At 36.7% G+C, this 22,629-nt stretch overlaps 1 protein-coding gene and 1 pseudogene across 6 annotated transcripts in view; both read left to right on the top strand.

The window, feature by feature from the left end:
• Window positions 1–22,629, top strand: part of LOC309821885 (recombining binding protein suppressor of hairless) — a 231,627-nt gene that overhangs the window by 189,940 nt on the left and 19,058 nt on the right. For all 5 annotated transcript variants that reach the window (XM_082653428.1, XM_082653425.1, XM_082653426.1 and 2 more), the window contains 2 exons: window positions 13,628–13,723; window positions 20,662–20,827. In XM_082653428.1, coding sequence (XP_082509554.1) covers window positions 13,628–13,723; window positions 20,662–20,827 — 262 coding nt within the window. The remainder of the gene's footprint in view (window positions 1–13,627; window positions 13,724–20,661; window positions 20,828–22,629) is intronic.
• LOC309821788 (large ribosomal subunit protein uL6-like) lies at window positions 2,941–5,918 on the top strand (annotated as a pseudogene). The gene is made up of 2 exons: window positions 2,941–2,999; window positions 5,438–5,918. The product of its transcript is annotated as a large ribosomal subunit protein uL6-like (transcript).

The raw sequence follows: 22,629 nt of genomic DNA, 5'->3' as shown, positions 1-22,629 counted from the left end.
TGTCCCCTGCATCGGAAGGCGGACTCTCAACCACTGCGCCACCAGGGAAGCCCTGTGTCGGGTCTTAGTTGTGGCACGCAGGATCTTCGTTGAGGCATGCGGGATCTTTTGTTGTGGCACACGGGCTTCTCTCTAGTTGTGGCGTGCAGGTCTTCTCTTTTCTAGTTGTGGCACACAGGCTCCAGGGCGCATGGGCTCTGTAGTTGTGGTGCACGTGTTCTAGAGCATGTGGGCTCTGTAGTTTGTGGCACGCAGGCTCTCTGGTTGAGGCGCGTGAGCTCAGTAGTTGTGGCACGTGGGCTTAGTTGCCCCACGGCATGTGGATTGAACCCATGTCCCCTGCATTGGAAGGTGGATTCTTTTTTTTTTTTTGCTTTACAATGGTGTGTTAATTTCTGCTTTATAACAGAGTGAATCAGTTATACATATACATATGTTCCCATATCTCTTCCCTCTTGCGTCTCCCTCCCTCCCACCCTCCCTATCCCACCCCTCTAGGTGATCACAAAGCACCGAGCTGATCTCCCTGTGCTATGCTGATCTCCATGTGCTATGCGGCTGCTTCCCACTAGCTATCTGTTTTATGTTTGGTAGTGTATATATGTCCATGCCACTCTCTCACTTTGTCCCAGCTTACCCTTCCCCCTCCCCATATCCTCAAGTCCATTCTGTAGTAGGTCTGTGTCTTTATTCCCGTCTTGCCCCTAGGTTCTTCATGAACTTTGTTTTTTTTTTCCCTTAGATTCCATATATATGTGTTAGCATACGGTATTTGTTTTTCTCTTTCTGACTTACTTCACTCTGTATGACAGACTCTATGGAAGGTGGATTCTTTACCATTGGATCACCAGGGAAGTCCCTGATAAAATATATTTTGATGAATAGTTACCTGCATATGTAAAATTTCCTTTCCTTTCCTTAAATATAAACAATAATATAGTTAGGTCCCATCTACTTTATCATGATTTTCCATTTACCCTTTAAGCAGTTTTCCCTGTTTGGAGAATTTTAGTAGCTTTTAGGACTTCTGCTTCTAGCCAAGATGGAGTAACAGGGACTAGAATTACTCTTTGGCCTAAAACAACTAAAAACCTGGACAAAATATATGAAACGGTGGTTTTCAAGATATTGAATGGCAGGCAAGAAAGGACAGTGATCCTTGAGAGACAGGAGACAAATGAGGTGAGCCCTACAATTGCCTCAGCTTAGTGCCTGGAGAAAGTTTCCAGTACATGATGTAGGGAAGGGGAATCCAGGTGGAGCCTAGTAAGCACCATGAGTTGTGGAGGTAGAGCTGGGACTATAAGGAGGCTAAGGTGGCCAGAACTCTTAGGGCAGAGAACTGAAGAGGAAAGAGCTATGCAGAGTTCCAGAGATCTACAGAGCGTCCTCTCTAGTCTTAAGCTGAGTATTGATTACCACCTGTGTGAGGAGACTACCGAAGGTTGGGAGGAAAAACAGCCTAAACAATTAGAGGAAAGAATTCCTAGAGCTCCCTCAATACTATGAATTGTGCCTGTTCCCAATAGCCAAAGTGGAAAAAAATCTCATAATTCACAGCGCATCAACAAGAGTACTCAGAAGGGTTTTGTTTCAGTAGTGGTACAAAATTAGGCCTAGACTAAATGCTGCTCTGGTTTCACCTAACAAAACTTAAAAGCAAGGTTGAAAGGATAAAACTTTTTCTAAGTAACTGTGTCCTAAAACAAAGCTCAAGAATATTTAAAGGAATAAAAAATATGCAGCACTCAAAAAGGTGATGAAATCCATTGTGTCTTAACATCTAATCAAAATAACCAATTGTAAAAAGAAGTAGGGAAAATATAATTCATAATAAGAAAAATCAGTCAAAACCATCCCAGAAATGATACGGATGATAAAATTAGACAAAGACATTAAAACAGTTATTACATTTGTCTTCTTTATGTTTAAGAAGCTAAGATCACCTAGAGACTGTCATGTAGAGTGGAGTAAGTCAGAGAGAGAAAAACAAATACAGTATGCTAACACATATATATGGAATCGAAAAAAAAAAAGTGGTTCTGAAGAACCTAGGGGCAGGACAGGAATAAAGACACAGACATAGAGAATGGACTTGAGGACATGGGGAGGGGGAAGGGTAAGCTGGGACGAAGTGAGAGAGTGACATTGACATATATACACTACCAAATGTAAAATAAATAGTGGGAAGCAGATGCATAGCACAGGGAGATCAGCTCGGTGCTTTGTGTCCACCTAGAGGGGTGGGGTAGGGAGGGTGGGAGGGAGACGCAAGAGGGAGGGGATATGGGGATATATGTATATGTATAGCTGATTCACTTTGTTATAAAGCAGAAACTAACACACCATTGTAAAACAATTATATTCCAATAAAGATGTTTAAAAAAAAAAAGAAGCTAAGACCAGGAGTGTATAAAATTTTTGTTAAAGGGTAAAATGGTAGGTATTTTTGTGACCCAAACAGCCTCTGTTGTAACTACTTAACTCTGTTGTAGCACAAAAGCAGCCTCAGACAATGTGTAAACCAATGGACATTTCTGTATACTGGAGTATAACTTTATTTCTAAAATAGGCGGTGGATTGTGTTTGACATGCAGGCTGTAATTGTAGATCCCTGAGCTAGAGGAGAGGTTGAACAACTTAAATAGAGGACCTGGAAGATAAAAAAGGGAAGATCAAAAGCAAATTCTAGAGATGAAAACTAAAGTATTTAAATGAAAAAATACACTTGGTGGGATTAATCACAGATATACACTGTTGAAGAGATTAGCAAACTTGAAGGCATACCAATAGAAACTATCCAAAATGAAGCACACAGAGAAAATATCTGGAAAAAAAAAGATCATTAATGGGCTGTGGTTTATTTTCAAATACACCAATATACATGTAATTGGAGTCATTTAAGGGGAAGGTATGACTAAAAGAATATATGAAGACATAATGGCTGAAAATTTTCTAAATTTGGTGAAAACTATAAAACCACAGTTCCAAGAAACTCAGTGAGTCCCAAGTGCAAAAACTATCATTTTTTTTAAACCACATCATCATCAAATTGCTTGAAGTCAGTGATAAAGAGAAAATGTTAAACGCAACAGAGAAAAAAAGATAAATTATATACAGAGGAAAAAAAGATATAGATAAGGATGACAGAGGTTTCTCATCTGAAACCTTGTTAGGGAGAAGACAGTGGAACAAGAGCTTGAAAGTACTCAAGGGGGAAAAATATGCCAACCTAGAATTCTATACCTAGCAAAGGCAAAATAAAGACATTTTTAGACATAAGAAACTGAAAAGGAATTAATCATAAACAGGCCTGAGCTACAAAAAATGTTAAAGAAATCCTTCATACAGAAGGATAATCATATCAAATAGAAATCTGTTTCTGTATAAATTACTAGCATCAAGAATGAGAAAGGTAATATCACTATAGATTCTACAGATATTTAAAGGGTAACAAGCAAATATTAGAAATAACTTTCTGCCGATAAATTCAACAACTTTTGAAGAGATACACAAATTCCTTGAAACAGGCAAGCTACCAAAGCTTACTCAGGAAGAAACAGATAGATAACCTGAATAACCCTATATCTAAAGAAATTGACCTTGTAATTCTAAACCTTCCACATAGAAAGTTCCAGGCTTAGATGATTTTGCTATTGAATTCTACCAGACATTTAAGAAATACATCATGCCAGTTCTATACATACTCTTCCAGAAAACTGGAAAGCAGGACATTTCCCAGTTCATTCGGTTAGGACAGTGATGCCCTGTTACTAAAAGCAGACAAAGACATTAAAATAAAATAAAATTGTGGACTTACATTCCTTATGAGCACAGATATAAAATGTTTTAACAGTTTTTCAAAATGAATCCAACAGTATTTTTTTTGATCTGTTTATTTCTTTTTTAAATTTTATTTTTATTTTTGGCTGCATTGGGTCTTCATTGCTGTGCACAGGATTTCCCTAATTTCGGCGAGCGGGGGCTACTCTTCGTTGTGGTGCATGGACTTCTCATTGCGGTGGCTTCTCTTGTTGTGGAGCAGGGTCTCTAGGCGTGTGGGCTTCAGTAGTTGTGGCTCACGGTCTCTAGAGCACAGGTTCAGTAGTTGTGGCGCATGGGCTTAATTGCTCCATGGCATGTGGGATCTTCCTGGACCAGGGCTTGAACCCGTGTCCCCTGCATTGGCAGGTGGATTCTTAACCACTGCACCACCAGGGAAGTCCCCCAACAATATATTAAAAGGATGATACATCGTGATCTAATGAGATTTATCTCAGAAATGGAAATCAATCAATGTCATTTTAATACATTAACAAAAAAGGAAAATCATTTGGTCATCTCAGGGATTTAGAAAAAGCTTTTGACATTTCATTCTTCATCATAATTTTCATCAATCTAGGAATAGAAGGGAATTTCCTCATTATTATAAAGGTTACCTATAAACAAACTACATTTAACACCATACTTGTGAAAGACTGAATGTTTTCCCTCAAGATCAGGAACAATGCAGGGGTGTCCACTTTTAACCACTTCCATTTAACATTGTACTTGAGGTTCTAATTAGTACGGGTAAGGCCAGAAAAAGAAAGGCATCTAAATTGGAAAGAAGTAAAACTGACTTTATTTGTAGACATCAGTATTATCTCTATGGAATCTTCCAAAAAAAAAAAAGTTATTAGAACTAATAGGTGAGTTTAACAAGGTGGTAGGCTACACAGTCAACGTATAAAGCATACAAAAATGAATTGCGTTTTTTATACTAGTAATGAACAGTGGGAAATTGAAATTTAAAAAACAGTAGCATCAAAAAATATGTGATTCTTAGGGGAAAATATCTGACACATGATGTGCAAAAACTATGTACTGAAAACTACAAAACATTGCTGAAAAGTCCTAAATAAATGTTCTTTGAGCAGAAGACTCAATAGTGTCAGTTCTTCCCAAATTCATCTATGGATTCAACATAATCCCAATCAAAATCCCAATGGGCTTTTTTATAGCAGTTGACAAGCTGATTTTGAAATTTATGATGCAAATGCAAATGTCTTAGACTAGCCAGAACAACCTTGAAAAAGGGCAGTAAGAACTTAACACACTACCTGATTTCAAAGCTTGTTAGATAGCTACAGTAATCAAGGATGGTATTGGTTTAAAGATAGCAAGTAGATCATTGCGACAGAATAGTGGCCAGAAATTGTTCTTGAGATAAGTTTTTCAGTCAAGGTACAAAGGCAGTTTAGTCAGCTAAAGGGTTTTTAACAAAGGATTCTGGAACAGTTGGATAACCATATGCACCCACCACTTACATAACATAAAATAACTATGATTCATACCTGGAACCATATACAAAAATTAGATCAAAATAGACCTAAATGTAAAATGTCAAATTATACAGCTTTTAGACGAAAACAGGCAAGACACACAAATTTTCTAGAGGCACCCTGTGGAGGGACTTCAGTCACATCAATGTAGAACTCAGTCTCCTTGGAAAGAAAAAGAAGACACTCTGGCTTCACAAATGGTGGGGAAATAGAAGGGAACTGGCGACTGTTTGCACTGTCTGTAGTTGTATACAAAACATGATCAAGGGTGTTACACTGGACTTATGTTATGAGGTCTGTATATGCTCAGTTCCCCATCAATGTTGATATTCAGGAGAATGGTTCTCTTGTTGAAATCCAAAATTTTGGGGGTGAAAAATACATCCTCAGGGTTTGGATGAGGCCAGGCGTTGCTTGTTCAGTATCAGGTCCAGAAAGATGAGTTGATTCTTGAAGGAAACGACATTGAACTTGTGTCAAATTTAGCTGCTTTGATTCAGCAAGCCCCAACAGTTAAAAACAAGGATATCAGAAAATTTTTGGATGGTATCTATGTTTCTGAAAAAAGAAACAGTTCAGCAGGCTGATGAATAATATTTGAGTGGTCTGGCTACAGAAACAGCAAGATGCCAGATGATTCTTCGGACTCATTTGTGGTATTTTAAAGATGCAATAAAAGCTCTTTTGATTTGGGGGAAAATAAGTCACAAATTTTTTTGTTTTCTGTTGCATGTAAAAGTTATGTTTACGCTATAATGTAATAGCATTATGTCTAATGCAATAGCATTATGTCTGGGGGAAAAAAGTACTTACCTTAATTAAAAAATAATGCTGTTGGGAAAATGGTGCTGAAAGACTTGCTTGATGCAGGGTTGCCACAGACCTCCAATTTGTTAAAAAAAAAAGAGACAATATCTGTGAAGTGCAATAAAATGGTACTTAAGAAGTTAAAACTCCCCTACCATGGCCTAGCCATTTCATTCTTACATATTCAGTTACGAAGAATGGAAACGTATTAATACAAAGACCTGAATACAAATGTTTGTGGAAGTGTTAGTTATAATAGCCATATAGGTATAACTCAAATACCCACCAACACGTGAATGGACCAACAAATCGTGGTATATTCTCCAATGGCTTTCTATTTAGCAATGAAAAGGAATGAACTATTGATACATGCAACAACATAGAGGAATCTTAGGATAATTATGTCCAATTTTCTAAAGAAGTCAGGAGAAAGTACAGTTTTATATAAAATTGTAGAAAATGCAAACTAATCTATAATAACAGTAGATCAGTGGTTTCTTGGGGTTGGGGAGAGACAGAAACTGGGAATGATGACTGTCTTTCTGGATTGTGCTGATGGTGTATACATATGCCAAAACCTAGCAAATTGTACACTTGAAAATAAATGCATTTTTCTGTATTTCAATTAAACCTCAGTAAAGCTGTAAAAAATGTTAGTAGCATTTTACCCTTTAAAAATACCTTAAAAGAAATTAGTGTGTCTTCTAGGGGAGAATTTAGGTAAGCTTTATTTCTGTTTAAATCTCTTAAAGAGGGCAAACTTAGATTTTTTACTCTTTATTATCAAAGCTAGTATAAAGCAATTTAGTAAAACAGTTTGAATAAAACAGAAAATTGGAATGTAAAATCAATTCCCAATTCTGTGATAAAAATTTAACCTTAATTTCAAAAGTCAGGACATTTTCCCTTGTGACAGTATGGCAAGTTTAGGTCCCATCGGCTCTTTTTCACCATATTTTCTCATTTCTCCTTTAAAGAGTTTTCCGTTTTAGGAAAATTTTAGGGTCTTGTATTTGATCAAAAATAATTTAGGGCTTCCCTGGTGGCGCAGTGGTTAAGAATCCGCCTGCCAGGGCAGGGGACACGGGTTCGAGCCCTGGTCCGAGAAGATCCCACATGTTGCGAAACAGCTAAGCCCGTGCGCCACAACTGCTGAGCCTGTGCCCCAGAGCCTGCGAGCCACAACTCCTGAAGCCTGGGCGCCTAGAGCCCGTGCTCTGCGACGGGAGAGGCCACCACGATCAGAGGCCCGCACACCACAGTGGAGAGTGGCCCCCACTGTCCACAACTAGACAAAGCCCGTGCACAGCAACAAAGACCCAACACAGCCATAAATGAATGAATGAATGAATAAATAAGGAATTTTATATCGCTTTTCGTTGGGGTGTATGGAGGTTGGACACTTCAATTCAGAGAGGGTTTCTTTCCCTTAAAAAAAATCTCTTAAACCTACCCTATTCTATCCTAACCCCCATCTTCCAACTTAAACAACAGTGAAAAAGTGTGTTGTTATTTAGAGGATGATCTTTTAGATAGTGTTCTAAAAGCACAGTTTTTCTGACACAGTTAAACAAAATTTTTTAAAATAAATTTATTTATGTTTGGCTGTTTGGGGTCTTTGTTGCTGTGTGTGGGCTTTCTGTAGTTGCGGCGAGCGGGGGTTACTCTTTGTTGCGGTGCGTGGGCTTCTCATTGCTGTGGCTTCTCTTTGTTGTGGAGCATGGGCTCTAGGTGCATGGGCTTCAGGAGTTGTGGCTCGCAGGCTCAGTAGCTGTGGCACACAGGCTTAATTGCCCTGCAGCATGTGGGATCTTCCTGGACCAGGGATCAAACCTGTGTCCCATGCATTGGCAGGCGGATTCTTCACCACTGCACCACCAGGGAAATTCCAGTTTTGCAACTTTTCTTTTAAAATCATTTTATTTTTTATTGCTTATGAAGGGGTCAGCAAATGTTTTCTGTAAAGAGCCAAGTAGTACATATTTTAGGCTTTGAGGTCTGCATACTATCTCTGTTGCATAGACTTCTGTTCTTTTTTACAACCCTTTAAAAATGTAAAAGGCATTCTTAGCTCCTAGAGAGTACAAAAACAGGCTGCTAGTGTGGTTTGCTGACCTGTGGCCTGTAGTAGTATTCAGTATACTGAATACTACTCAAAGTATACACTGCAGCTCTCTAAAATGTTTGCAGGTGCAGAGGTGTGTGTATGGAATTACTTTGGGCACACTTGATACAACAAAACTAGGTTTCTTTACCAGAAGACAGTTCACATTGGAACCTTTATTATTTGGATTTTACAAGTGACAAAATTCCAATTTGAGTAATACAGGGACTGATCCTATCAGTAAGGATGGCTGTCTGGACTTTCCAAGTTTGTGGACCACTTCATTCCTTGAGTAGTTGGGACTTTAGCTCCCAGCTCAAATGCTTTCCCCCCAGCCCCCAACGTGTGCACGCACATGTACATCTGGTTTAAATCACTTATGTGCCCCTTGGCCTAATCATGGCGGCGTACATGAATGTGGTGAGGAAGTAAGGGTTCTATTTTCAGAAGAATAGGGGTTAACACTGTTAAGGATGTTCTTTTTTGTGAATTTTGTTGGCGATATTAAAAAAAAAAAAAGACGTTTATAAAGGAAAAAAGAGCCAGAAGTTTGACGAAGATGGTGATAGTTTAAACATGTCAAACTAGAATGGCATTTGCCATGCTTTCATGTGAGTAAAAATACTGGTAAAATTTTCTGATTTTCTAAACGTTTAAGCTAATGTGTTTTAAGTGAGTAAACTCTTTCAAAAATAGTTGCTCCATGGTGTTCTTCAAATAATTGTTAATTGGCTTTCATTCAGAATGAATATTTTATAAGGAATTATTAAATGAAATAACAAAGAATACATAAGCTTCAAAACTTGTTAGATAGTAACTGTTACAACAAATTATGAGTTTTAGCTTTGTTGTTACTGTTTTTTAACAATTCAGTAATACAAAGTAGTAATTCTACTGGTAACGTTTTTACAGCACCTATATTATGTTTTCAAATGACAAAATTTCCCTCATTCTTTCTTAAAAAGACTGAGTGATTTTCTCAACTTATTGTTGGAACATTTTTGGTTTTCTTTAATCCACTGGTTTTCAACCCAGGTGACCTCCCCCTTTACCCCTCTGACGTTTGGCAATATCTGGAGACATTTTTGGTTGTCACAACTGTAGGAAAGGTGCTATTGGTTTCTAATGGGTAGAAGTTAGAGATGTTGCTAAACGCCTTCCAATGCACAGCACAGCTCCTTCACGACAAAGAATTGTTTAGCCCAGGATGTCAACACTGCTGAAATTGAAACCCTATTCAATTAACCAAACCCTAGACTAAATGAAGAGCACATGGGCTATCATTCCATGGTCTTTACTTTCTAATTGTGTTTCTTTTGAGTATATTGCCTATATCTTTTTTAACGGGTCCTTAAGGTGCACAACAAAACTGTCAACCTTTAACTGCCAGATAACATAATTTTAATGTTTGATATTCTATTAACAAAGGAAAATTTTTTCTTGTTGAAAGAAGCTATTTGGCAAATTACTACTACAGGACAACTATTATTAATGGTTACTTAAGGTTCTAATTGCTTTTTTCAAGAATTTGTATTATAAATATGAAGGGAAAAGACAAGGAAAACTAGAGCTGTCATCTTGCATTCATCATAAGTACCTTGAGATCTGTAATCTTTTGTCGTAATCATTATTGTGAACAGTTCAGCTAGCACGATAACCAGTGCCTGGGATGTAATAGGTTCTCAATAAATCTTTAATGGGAAGATGTATAAAAGTGCAGCTTACCTATTATGCTTGCAAAAACTTGTGCCTTGCAAGTCAGGTGAGACACCTGATGATTTACCTCCAGGTCATTTTCAAGTTTGCCCTTAAACTTCAGTGTAAGTCTTCCGACCTCCATCTTCCCCTCCCTCCTGCCATTGTTCTCAGAAAATAATAGGTAGAGTTTACTGACACTGGATATTTGTCAGTTTGTGGGGGTACTTAATTTAAAATATTTTTCACAATATGAGCTATTACTGTCTTTTAAAAAAAAAAAAAAAAACAGGTGAGAAAACTCAGGCTTAGTAATTGACAGGCGTCAAGAGTCAGACCTCTCCCTGTTTGTTTCATACCAAAGCAGTGCTCATAATACCAGTGCAAAAGTATCTGATAGTATTAATTTTGTCCTCCAAAGCCAGACTGCCTAAATTTGAATCCTGGGACTTCAGTATCATCTTGGGAAAGTTACTTAACCCCTCCTCCATTTCTAAAATGTACCTAATAGTGTGTCTTAAAGGCTTTGCATACTCTTTGGGAAGACAAGGAAAAAAGACATGAAATATGACCAACATATCAAGTAATTGCTAAATGATAAAATAGAGACTGTAAATGCAAATAGAATTCAGCGTGGGGAAATATATTTAAAATGGTTTCTTACAATTTTTTTTTTCAAGTATATAGCAACTTTTCACTTTTTATGCCAGTGACTGGGCTTCTGTGCCAGTTTTGTCAAGATATTGACCTTCTCCTGGCTTAGCTTTTGTTTTCTTATCTACCTTGAGTGCTATGGTCAGTCACGTGACTTATTAACACCTCAAATCCCTTATTAATCGTTATCCTCTCCACGCTGCACCTCTTGTCCAGTACCCAGCAGGTTTGAGAATGTGCTGTCTCTATTCCCTTGGAATGTTAGTGGGACTTGACACTATCATTTATGGATTTCAACATTAGCCAGTCCTTCAATACCGATTTTCAATCATTGTACATAGTCAGCTTCTTTCTCCATTCCCTAGAGGGTATTTCCAGATAGTACCTATGGCTCTTTTCTTACTTGTTAGGCATCACAGTGGCCTCTCATTTTACAAATAACTTGTGAGGCTTTAGCTGGTGGCTGTTAGACTTCTTGCTAAAATTAAAGTGACCTTCACCTCTCCAGCATCTTACCTTTTGATTGTTCCCCTCTTTTGAGGTTGTCTCCTTCCGTAGCATCTAATAGACAGTTTCAGTTCTACCCCTACCGGTTCTTCATTTCCTTTTATACATTTTCTTCTTGACTCTCCTATCACTGTGTTTTCTTTCTGGGAGACTTCATTGACTACCATAGCTTTATTTATGAACTGTGTATACCAATGAACCCTACTTTTCCAGCCCAGATCCCTCTCTGGAACTACAGATGGTTGTTTCCAACAACCTATTAAATACTTCCAGCTTGGAGTTCTGGGGCACTTCAGAGTTGACATTTGTCCAGTAGAACCTATTAACACTTGCTTCTCCTGAAACAAAAGACTTAAAACCTGTCTTCTCCTGTACTGTCTTCTATTACCTCTTTCTTGGTGTGTCAGCCTTTTTTCAAGTTTGTCTTTTCTCTATGCTTTCTAACACCCCTTCTCTATTTCACCACTAGAATTAACTATAAAGGAAAATTAACTGTATGTTTAAAAGAAACCTCAAGATCTTGCATTGCCTTTTGTGTAGATTGAAAATCCACTTTCCACAGCATGGTGTTTTTCTGTAATGGAGTGGAGATAAAATTAAATGATGATCTTTTCCTAACTCTCAAAGAGATGGATTTTTTTATTTTAAGTTTTTTCTAGGTGTCTTAAAATTTTTATTACCTGCTACCACTTTTATCACCATCTTATCATAGGGTGATATTTGAATTAGCTTAAATTTTTATACTTAGTATTTAAGTTTACAAATGTCAGATTTTCAAGGGATTTGATAGGCTTTTCACAATTTGACTGTACCCAACTTCTCAATTTTATTCACTGCCATGGCTCACTTAAGAATTTTAGAGAATTTGTTCAGTTTCCTGACTACCATTTATTAATTGCAAGACATTCACCATGGTATTAACAATACTTACCTTTTGGATTTTGAGGATTAAGTGAAATAATGCATTTATTCAGGGCCTGGCACATAGTAAACACTCCAGAAATCTTAGCTACTATTGTTTTTTGTGGCTGATTTACTCCTCAGCCTGAATCTCTTGCTGTACCCAAATTTGCAGGGTCATTCCTGCTCGTCCATACTTCTCTCCCTGGCCCTGGAATGCCTTACTCTTTCTTCCTCCCACTTACTGTGACTATTCCTTTTCCTTCAGAAATTAGCTCTTCTAAGAAAATTTTCCCAGGAGTGGTCCTTTATCACCCCTCCCCTCCTTTACATAGGCACTCCCTATTGGAGCTCTTTGGTCATACCTCTATTTGGAACATGAATCTCATTACAATTTGTTTTCCAAACATTTTTTGCTGTCTTTACTGGACTTTGAGCTTTGTTACAGTGGTAAGGAATAATGTGCAATCTGTTGGATTCCAGTGTTACCATTCCTGCCTTGAGCCAAAAGGTTTTCAGTCACTAAACATAAACGCTGTCATCTCATTTAATCCCCACAACCACTCTATGTTATGTCAGCATTATTGTTATTATCAGATACAGAAACTCAAGCTAGATGAGGTTAAGAGATTTGCCCCAGACCACTTAGTTTCAAAGTGTCAGAAGTCTAGAATTCCCCACGTTTAATAACTTACTACTATTCTGTAGCTATCCCCTATACATTTGTCTTTTACTTATAAATAAAAATAGCATTCACTTTATTAAAAGTTTCTTGATGATTGCCTTTGAAGCACTTTTGCTTTATTTTGTAATGTGTTAAACATCTCAAGAACTGGGATTCTACTGATTCAGAAATGTAAAGTTTGATCTGTGTAGACCTTGCGTTCTTCATACTCTATTATATTGCTTAGCAAAATAATTGGGTGAATAAATATTTTTAAGACATTGAATTTTTTATACACTTGCATAGTAAATAGATAGTTGGAGTATTTTGTGCTTGAAATAATTAACATTGTATTTTTTCCAAAATTTAATTGTTTTTCACTAATTTGCATTAGCTTTTATTAACTTTATGTGTTTAGTAACATCCTTGAGAGTAATTGTGTATCTGTATATAAATGGTAGCCCTTTCTTAGTCCTTTTGTAGGGTTGTTACTTTAAGAACATGTAATAATAAATTTGTATGACCTAAGGATTTCTTATGGCTTTGTATTCAGTAAAAAATACTCATTCTAATAGCTGGAGGAGAGGGGCTAGTGGTGGTAGTGAATCAGATTATTAAATACAAAAGTATTGCATGCATTAATTTTATAAAGGGTTTAAAGCCTAATTAGCAGTGTACATAGTGATTCTGGTTATTCTCTAAGTTGTAATTGTGGTTTAATTGCGTTATATCATAAATTCCAAGAGCGAGGGACAGCTTCTTTCAAAGAACAAAGAATAGAGTTGAAGATGAGCAGTATATATTTCCCCATTGTATAATATTCTTTAAATTTAGTTCATGGGTTTGTTTTGCTTTATTGTTTTCATTTTTGGAGTTGCTTGTTTGAAACATATTCTTAAGTATTCTCATTATAGAGCATAGTAATACTCTAAATCTTACCCCTGTAATGGTGATATTTATATTTTATTTTAGGGAAGCTATGCGAAATTATTTAAAAGAGCGAGGGGATCAAACAGTACTTATTCTTCATGCAAAAGTTGCACAGAAGTCATATGGAAATGAAAAAAGGTAAGATTATTGTTTTTCTGGTAGATAGTTAATTAATGGCTAATAATGGCTATCATGAATTTGCATGTGATGTATTAATATACAAGTAAGAGGATGGTTTCTATTGGGTTAATTTGCAAGTACAAAATGAAAAATGGGGGATTTGTCTCTATTGAAGAGGGAGAAACAAAGTAAATTGTGGCTTATTTAGTAAAGATCCTCTGGTTAAATCCGTGATTTCACAAAATGAAATAATCCATAGTTTTTATTTGGGGCTGCATGGTGTTCTCTAAGTATTTCTGTGATACATTAGCTCATTCAAAAAGTAGCTTTCCTTTCGGTGGAAAATGTAGTTTTATAAAGAAATGTGACCCCAAAAGTACCATTTTAAAAAGAAAAAGGCTTAAACAAACCCCCGAGTTGAATTATGCAGTGATTGTGAAGAAAAGTACTCCCAGCCCTCTCCACCCTGACCCTGTGCCTATTCAGGTTAAAAAACCCAGCAAAGCTGAGCTGGTACTCATACCACATAAATGTGGCACTACAGAAATGACCTATAAATCAGATTAGCCAAAATTAAATTATAATAGGGATTTTAATATTTAGTGTTTGTCTTAGTATTTTTAAAATTTCAGCATTTTTGGTATATAATTGTGGATTTTTGTTATTTGTTTTTTCACTTGGTTCCTGGAATTTTCTTGTTAATAGTTTCTCAAGCCTTTGTCTTTCAGACAGCATTTTTGTGTTAAACATTTTGTAGACAAAGGCTGCTTATGGGGGAAGATGAAAGATTTTTTTGGATTGGCTAGAAAGGCACCAAAACTGAATTGGGAGAAGGAATGAAAACTCAGGTTTGGGTGTTGGATTGAAAGGAATGAGTGGAATCTTAGAATTTGTGAGATAAAGGAGATCTTAGCATATGCATAAGAGAAGGGAAAGGTAGTATATTAATTTACAGGCTGGAAGAATTTTAAATAGTCTCTTTCTCAAAGTCCTCTAAATCTGAGCTGAAAAAAAGGTGAAACTGTTTAGTTGATAATGTTATCCTCAAAGAGGATGAACAGCTGAAAACAGCATTTAGGACTCATACTGCCAAGTGTTCTTTTTTAGTTATTCAAGTTTACTAAATTTCTGATTACTTTACTAATGGAACTTAAATCATCTGATTTAGAGTTAAATATGTGAAGAAGTTGGTACCTGCAGTTTGGGACAAAGAAACCAAATCGAGATAGTGACCCCTTTTTGCATGAAGTTGGTACGGGAAATTCAGGTGGTCTGTCTGCTCCCCCCCCCCCCCCCCCCCGCCAATAATGATATCACGTGTATATAGGAGATTGTCTCCTTCCCCCCAACCAAGCAAAACAGCGTAAGTCAATACCCTCATTACTTGAGATGGGTCTAAATGGTCAGCCTTGTATTTCATAGTGAATCTGAAGAAGGAACAGCTTCCCTTTAACCAGTCACGAGCTAGACATTGTTCTGGAAATGCCTTACAAATGTCTTTAAATTTTAATCCTCAGAATAATCTTGTAAAGTAGGCATGCTTTAATCCCCATTCTGTGAGTGAGGAGACTAAAGATCAGAGACTTTAAATATGCCCAGATTCACTTTAGTTAGGAGTTGATAAAAACCAGGATTAGAACTCCTGGGTCTGTAATTCCAAATTTCATATTTTTTTCATTTCCCTAATTTTCATAGCCTTGCATTTTATGTTTGAGTGTTAATTATCTACAGCAAGGCTTGCAGATGGAAAAGGTACCTGAAGAACCTAAAGACGTCTAAAAAACACAAACTTTGTAAACTTCACTTTGTCTGGGATTCTCTTTTTACCATTAGCAGAGTGAGATTGGGCTGGATCTAATGAAGATAGGAAAACATGTTCATTGTATAAGCTGCCAACCTGGGCAGTGTTGCTCAGTTTAATACAATTGGATTCATTTATTAACTCATTTATTCTTTATTTCTCACAACCTGTAAGGTTCCAGGTACTGTGCAAAAGCATCTTGGATGGGAATTTTAAAAGTCACTAAGTCATTTAAATACTTCGGTGGATAACTGAGGCCCAGTGCAGATAACAGAAGGGGAAGAGCTACTCAAAAGATTAGTCCAGATAAGGTTCCTGTTTGTTAGTCACTGTTAAAAATACAAAGCTATAGTGGTTTATCAAGTTAAAATAGGTGATTTAATGGTTAACTGTTATTATGGTTGCCCTTATTTTCAATTTCTTTCTATTATTTGGGGTATAGCCTGGTGGGTCTAAAACCCCAGTCAGAGGAAAGCTCAAAGAATCTAAGCTTCTGACTCCAAAGAATGAAAAAAAAAAAAAAAAAAAAAAGATGAAAAAGCCAGAGTAACTACTTTCTATGTTTATTGTATTATTAAAATTTCCAGAAGAGACATACACTAGTTTCACAGTAAAGGTAAAAACCTATTAAAATTACCTGATTTTAAAAAGGCATTAGTCGTCAGGGGCTGCTAACACAGGTCAGCCTCCTGGATAACTGGCAGGGCTTCTTACTGGAAGAGTTCTTTTCCCTTACTCCTTAGTGGAGTGCAGCGGAAAGAGGAAGATCTGCTTTCTTTCTTGCATTAGGCATGAGGTAACCTGGGGACATGACCACAGTCATCTTGGCTTACAAAATAACTCCAGTGAATGATGCTAGAAATATTGGGGTAGGAAGTTTTATCCTAAAATCTTAAATCATTCTCAGGATTCACTTTTGTGCCTAATGATGAGTATTTATTTGCATAACATATTTGGTATCCCACTTAGTATGTTAGTGGCTAGTTTTACTTTTTAATCGAAGAAGGTCTTTTCAAATTGAAAAATAAACTTAAAGAAAAAATTATTTTGTCTAGAGGCAAATTTCTATTAAAGATATGGAAATGCCAGTAGACATACTAACATTTCTTCAACTTTGTGTTAGGGGAAGTATGAATAATCATCAAAGGGTAATGATTCTGCCAAAATAAAAAAATGTAAATGATGTGTTTGGATTTTGTCTAATCTTATATATTGGGCTAAATAAAAAGGTTTCTTTGAATCTGTAAGGTATTTTCCAGACCTCATCTCAGGATATGAGGAAAAACTTGTTGAATCATTCTCTGAAAATAAAGGCTGACTGTTGAACTAGGAAATGAATGAAATCATAAATGTGTGCATATCGCCACCAAGTGGCAAATAAAAGCATTGTTTGTCATAGTTGCTTAGATTAGAAAATAAAGGCACATTGTTTCATAAAGTGTCCTTTTATAGCAGCTGTTAAACTCCAAAAGCTAGCCACTTGGTCAGACTTTTCACTGAATGTTTGGTACATATTGACCAGCTGTCCAAATTCAAAGAATCATCGATTCACATACACCTTATAAAGGTGTATGTTAATTTTTCTTTTGTTAATTAGGTGGCATTTTTTCCTTACCCTCCTCCCTTTAATTTTCTTTCATTTGTCTGTAAATTTTTTTGTATTGATGCTATCTTCTATTTGATTATTATATTACTACTGAAGTTTCTGGAAATGAAGATTTGATTCATTAGCTGATTTTTAGGGAGTGACAATATTGGGATGTTTAAAATATGATTTCATCATCACATGGTAGAAATAATCTTAATGTTTATATTGGGTTTGCAATTTTCTTGCATCACAGCTTTCTTGAATAGTTGTAGAGTTGATATAAAAATAAGGCTAGTTCAGAGGCAGTTGAAGAATCTTCATTTTTCTTACATTTATTACAAGATTGGAAAGCACTTTCAATATAGAACCTAGGTCAGTGTTTTGAGTGGTAAAGAATTTCTTGTCAACCTGTCTGATTTTTATGCCCTGTTGGTTTCATGCCATTTTATCACAGTACTCTTGAGAAAACCAGCACTACATTTGGTACACTATAGTAAAACAAAGCTTTTCGAATTTTATAGCTGATATACCAACTTACTAAGGAGGCTTAACATCTGTCAATAAAATACTAATAGTAGACAAGCTTCCAAAATTGATGCCTTCTCAACTTCCTGATAGTGTGCCAGCTAGATATTTGAATCTGTGCCATGGTAAGTATTGGGTGGTTCCCAGCATTAGAGGCCAGAAAGATCCGTGGTGCAGACTTGAACTGAGCCAACTCCTGAACTAGCCCAGCTAATCCAGGCATCCCTCCAAACTTGGAGTGACCTGGAACTGAGCCCACTGCCTCGGCTGTGACCTCTATGTCCATGGTGACAGAGAGTATACAGGAACAAAGGCTGCTCTGATTCCTTTCTGTTGGTTTAGATACATATGAGAAGACCCCAGAAGATTTTCATCCTAACTCAGCCTGACCCCTTCGACCTGCTAGGTCTACTTCCCCATTACTCCGGCTTCATCTCCTGTTGTTCTCGTCTCTGTTCCAGCCACGCTGGTCTGTTGTTTCTCCGCCATCCATTATAGTCCTTTCTACTTTGGAGCCATTGCACTTGCTATTTATTCCTTCTTCTGAAATGCTCTTACCCTAGAAACCCATGGCTTTAGGTCATGACTTAAAGTCATCTTCTTAAATAGGCTTTCTCTGGCCACCCAGGTCTTCTACATTTTTAAGTACCCCTTCCCTGCTTTATTATTTTCCCTCAGTACTTACCATCAGCTAACAGAGTATATATGTTATTTTAGTCATCTAGCTTTTTAAAATTGTCTTTCTTATTAGACTCTGAGTTCCATTAGGACAAGAATTTTTGTTTGTTTTAACTACTAATATATTCCCAGTATCTAGTATAGACTAGGGGTGTAATAAATTTTTGTGAATTAATGAAAATTAAACAAACCCAGCTCACTTCCTATAAATTGTATGTAGATTGCCTCTAAAGTAGTCTTTGGTAGAGTTGAGCAAAAAGTAGGTGCCATGTATTTTGATTCAATTCAGTCAGTATTGTAGTAGGTGCTGAGGGGGAAGCAAACAAGTAGACACTACTCTACTACCTTTACTTAATTTATTTTTTAATTAATTTTTATTGGAGTATAGTTGCTTTACAGTGTTGTTAGTTTCTACTGTACAGGAAAATGAATCAGTTATATGTATACATATATCTACTCTTTCTTAGATTTCCTTCCCATTTAGGTAACCACAGGTCACTGAGTAGAGTTCCCTGTGCTACACAGTAGATTCTCATTAGTATACATAGTAGTATATATATGTTGACCCCAGCCTCCCAATTTACTACCTTTAGGGTGGCCTGAAAGCTAAATCCAGCATGATGGTATCTGTGTGTATGTATGTACACACACATGCCTGTGTACAGTTCTTTAGTTTTTTATTTTTTTAAGTCTCTACATTGTTGGCCTAAAAAGTGTTAAAAGGCATAAATTATTTGCAAAATTTTAAAATTAGGAATTTCATGTAAAACTTGATTTCAGGCAACTATTGGGAAGTTGGAGGATGTGGCCAGCACTAGGCCTCCACGCCCATAGTTCAGCCCTGTGAGTGGGTGGGTGAGTGTATACTCACATGCTTGCTGATCCCAATTGTTTCCTTGTCATCAGAGCCACACAGCATTGGCTGATGCTCTTTGCAGTTAAGCTCTTTTTTTTTTTCTTTCAGTGGGCTTAAAAGATTAAGAAAGAAATTTCTATGCTTATAGCTGTACAAAAAGTTGGAATTACCATGAGGGCTGTGTGTTTCAAGAAAGAAGGGAGGGAACCTACTTCTTTGGGTAATTGAGGGATATTTCTACTTATTTATTGTACAGCTGGCCCACCCATTTATATTGCTTACCTGGCTGCTATTTGAATTTACTTGGCTACTATTTGAGTAGGTATTTGAGTTTTCAGGCCCCTTGACGAGACATGACATAAATGTTTTTTAAACTTTATTTTATTTATTTATTTATTAAATTTTTAGCTGCATTGGTTCTTCGTTGCTGCGCACAGGCGGCTTTCCCTAGTTGCGGTGAGCGGGGGCTACTCTTCATTGCGGTGCGAGGGCTTCTCATTGCAGATGGCTTCTCTTTGTTGTGGAGCACGGGCTTCGCACAGGCTTAATTGCTCCGCGGCATGTGGGATCTTCCTGGACCAGGGATCAAACCCGTGTCCCCTGCATTGGCAGGTGGATTCTTAACCACTGCGCCACTAGGGAAGTCCCGACATAAATGTTTTAAAGTATGTGTAAGTCAGTGTGTGATTGAGCAGAGGAATTACACCCTACACAAGGACTGGATTGATGGTCTGAACTATGTAAAATGTGGGGCCTGCCTGAGCTGGGATTTGAAGTAGATATTTTGTAATTACTAAGAGAAGATTATAAGGAAATTATTCTAGGTGGGAAGAATTTGTGAGGATGGGTTTTTGGCAACTAGCGAAACAAATCTCTTGGTTGTCTGTGAGTTGAAAGGATACAGTATATTTTTCTTTCAGTCATCCACATACAGCAGGTGTTCAGGATGTAAGATATATAGTAATCCAATGATTCATTTTGCTTTCAATTCTTTTACTTAGTTGTATTAGTATTTCGAAATTTTCTACTTTGGGCATTGCTCTAATTCTGTTTTCCAGGTTAATTACCAAATGAAGTTAAGAGTAATATCCATACCAAGAATGTCATTAATTAATGATACATCATTTTGAGTAGACGTTAATCAGTAACTGCAGATTCTGTGATGGTATACTATGCTTTGTATATGTTAGAGTACTTTGGATTTGTTGAACTGCAGTAGTTCAAAACTCTGAGCTATGTGAAAAGAGACGTTCCCTGCTCTAAAAAATATCTAGGCTAAGTGAATGCATAACATCAATATAGATGAACCTTACCTGAACAAATGGAAGTGGAAGTCTTGATTTCTGTGCTGTGGATATGATTATTTGCATTACAAAAGACTTCACCAAAATGTTTCATTAGGAGCTAACTTTGTGCAGTTCAGCATGATTTTGTATTCATGTGTTTAAGAAAAGGAAATGCTTTCTTGAATGTAATTGCATTGTGTTTTTTCCCCCTCATTGTTTCAGGTTCTTTTGCCCTCCTCCTTGTGTATATCTTATGGGCAGTGGATGGAAGAAAAAAAAAGAACAAATGGAACGCGATGGTTGTTCTGAACAAGAGTCTCAACCGTGTGCATTTATTGGAATAGGAAATAGTGACCAAGAAATGCAGCAGCTGAACTTGGAAGGAAAGGTAAAGAGAACCATGGTACCAGAATGCAATTTTCTTACTTGTTTTTGTAGTGGTGATTTTTTTTTTTTCCTTTTATGGCTATTGGTAGCACTCTTTTGAATATATAAATCAGAACCAGAAATAAACTTCTCAAGTAGCTGTGGTTTAGTCGTGATTGATGGAGCTTGAGCTGTTGACATCTAAAGGTGGCACACAATAAGCTTCCTCAGCTTGCTAGCAGTTTTAGCAGGCTGTGAATCAGATTTCTGTTGGGTGCCAGTATAGGAGGCTAATTGCTCATCCATCTGACAGGGGCATGATAGTCAAACAACAATGAAAATACATAGTTCAATAATGTTTTATTCTACTCGTTTAATCTTAGTCTTACACTAGAAACAAAGTATTATGGGTTATAAACATCATAAATGTTTTACTTAGCTTCAGTGTAGAACAGAAATATGCTGTGTAGACAGGAACAGCCATGATTACCTTTACTCAAACTTTTAGGTATTTTCTTTGATTACTTTACTAGGGAATAAAATTTATGAGTTAGTTTTACTAATTGTATTTTATCGATTTAGAAAGCAGTTATTTCAGTCTGTACCTTTAGTTTTCAAAAGTAGTTCTTCAGTGACTTAGCATTAGTTATTACTTTGTTTTCTCTTGATATTAAAATTTGAAAAATGGTTATTTCTGATTTCAGTGACTACATGAATGTCTTTTAAAGTACTGCATAAATAGGTGTTTTCTCATTCAGTAAGTCTTTGTTGAATGTCTTAGTGTTTGCTGTATTGTAGCCGACACTAAGAATGGGAGTTTGGAGGGCAAGGTTGAGGGTGGTGAGCTAGTGGATTTGTACTCTCATTCAATTTTAGTCATTTTACAGATAATGAGCACTGAGAATAAGGAGCCTTCAACCTCCTTCAAATTTGAGTATGTTTATGTCATTTGTATCTTTATATTTTTATCATTAAGGCTTGTCAACTATGTATTTTAAATTAGGTTTGGGGTAAAACTTACTACAGTAAAGGTTGTTTCATCTTAAAATAGAGCAGTGTAAAATATTTCTGAATTATGACCCTTGAGCCAAGGTAAAAGATATATTTAAGTAGTGGGTTGAACAAATAGGCCTTAGTCATGTCTCATCTATTTTTCTGTTATATAGAAAGTCTTAGTGATATGTCTCTAAGCTGTACATCTAGACATTTGGAACTGTGAATGGTAATTAGATCAGATAGGTAGTAAGAAGCCAGGGATTCTAGCTACCATTGTATATAATTGTGTCAATTGAACTTCATTGCTTGCTTTAACACTTCCAGCTTCCAGCAATTTTAAGGGAGGTAATAACAAACAAACAGCACCGCCACTTGCTTTTCTCAGCATAATGGCTTAGTACATCTTTCTTCAACTTCTGCCATTATATCCTTTCCCCAAGCCCTAGAAATTTGCAGAAGAGAATACCTGAGAGCTTGAGCATTAAATAGTGCTTAAAACACCTACTTACAGGGTAGTACAGTGTCTGTATGCCAAAATTATGTGTTAATATTTAGTTATAATGAAAAATGCTATTAGAGAAGTCTATAGAGAATAAGACTGGTTGAGAGTCAGCAGAAGTCATTCCAGGCAGAAAGAACAGCATAATCATATGCTTGGATCATCAAGGTACAGGAACAAGGTAAGTTTGGGTCCAGGCAGGCAAAGATGGACCAAGCAGTGGATAGATGCTGAGCTTCAGAAAGAGGCACTTTGGTCCTATCTCACTTAACCTCCATTCATTTAAGGTAATGTTATTTTCTTTCAACAGCCTGTTCATTGAATGGTAC

Source organism: Grampus griseus (genome assembly GCF_964374135.1).
Source record: "Grampus griseus genome assembly, chromosome: 4".
NCBI classification, from domain to species: domain Eukaryota; kingdom Metazoa; phylum Chordata; class Mammalia; order Artiodactyla; family Delphinidae; genus Grampus; species Grampus griseus.
The sequence above is the reverse complement of the archived record's forward strand: the minus strand, read 5'-3'. Positions and strand labels throughout refer to the sequence as shown.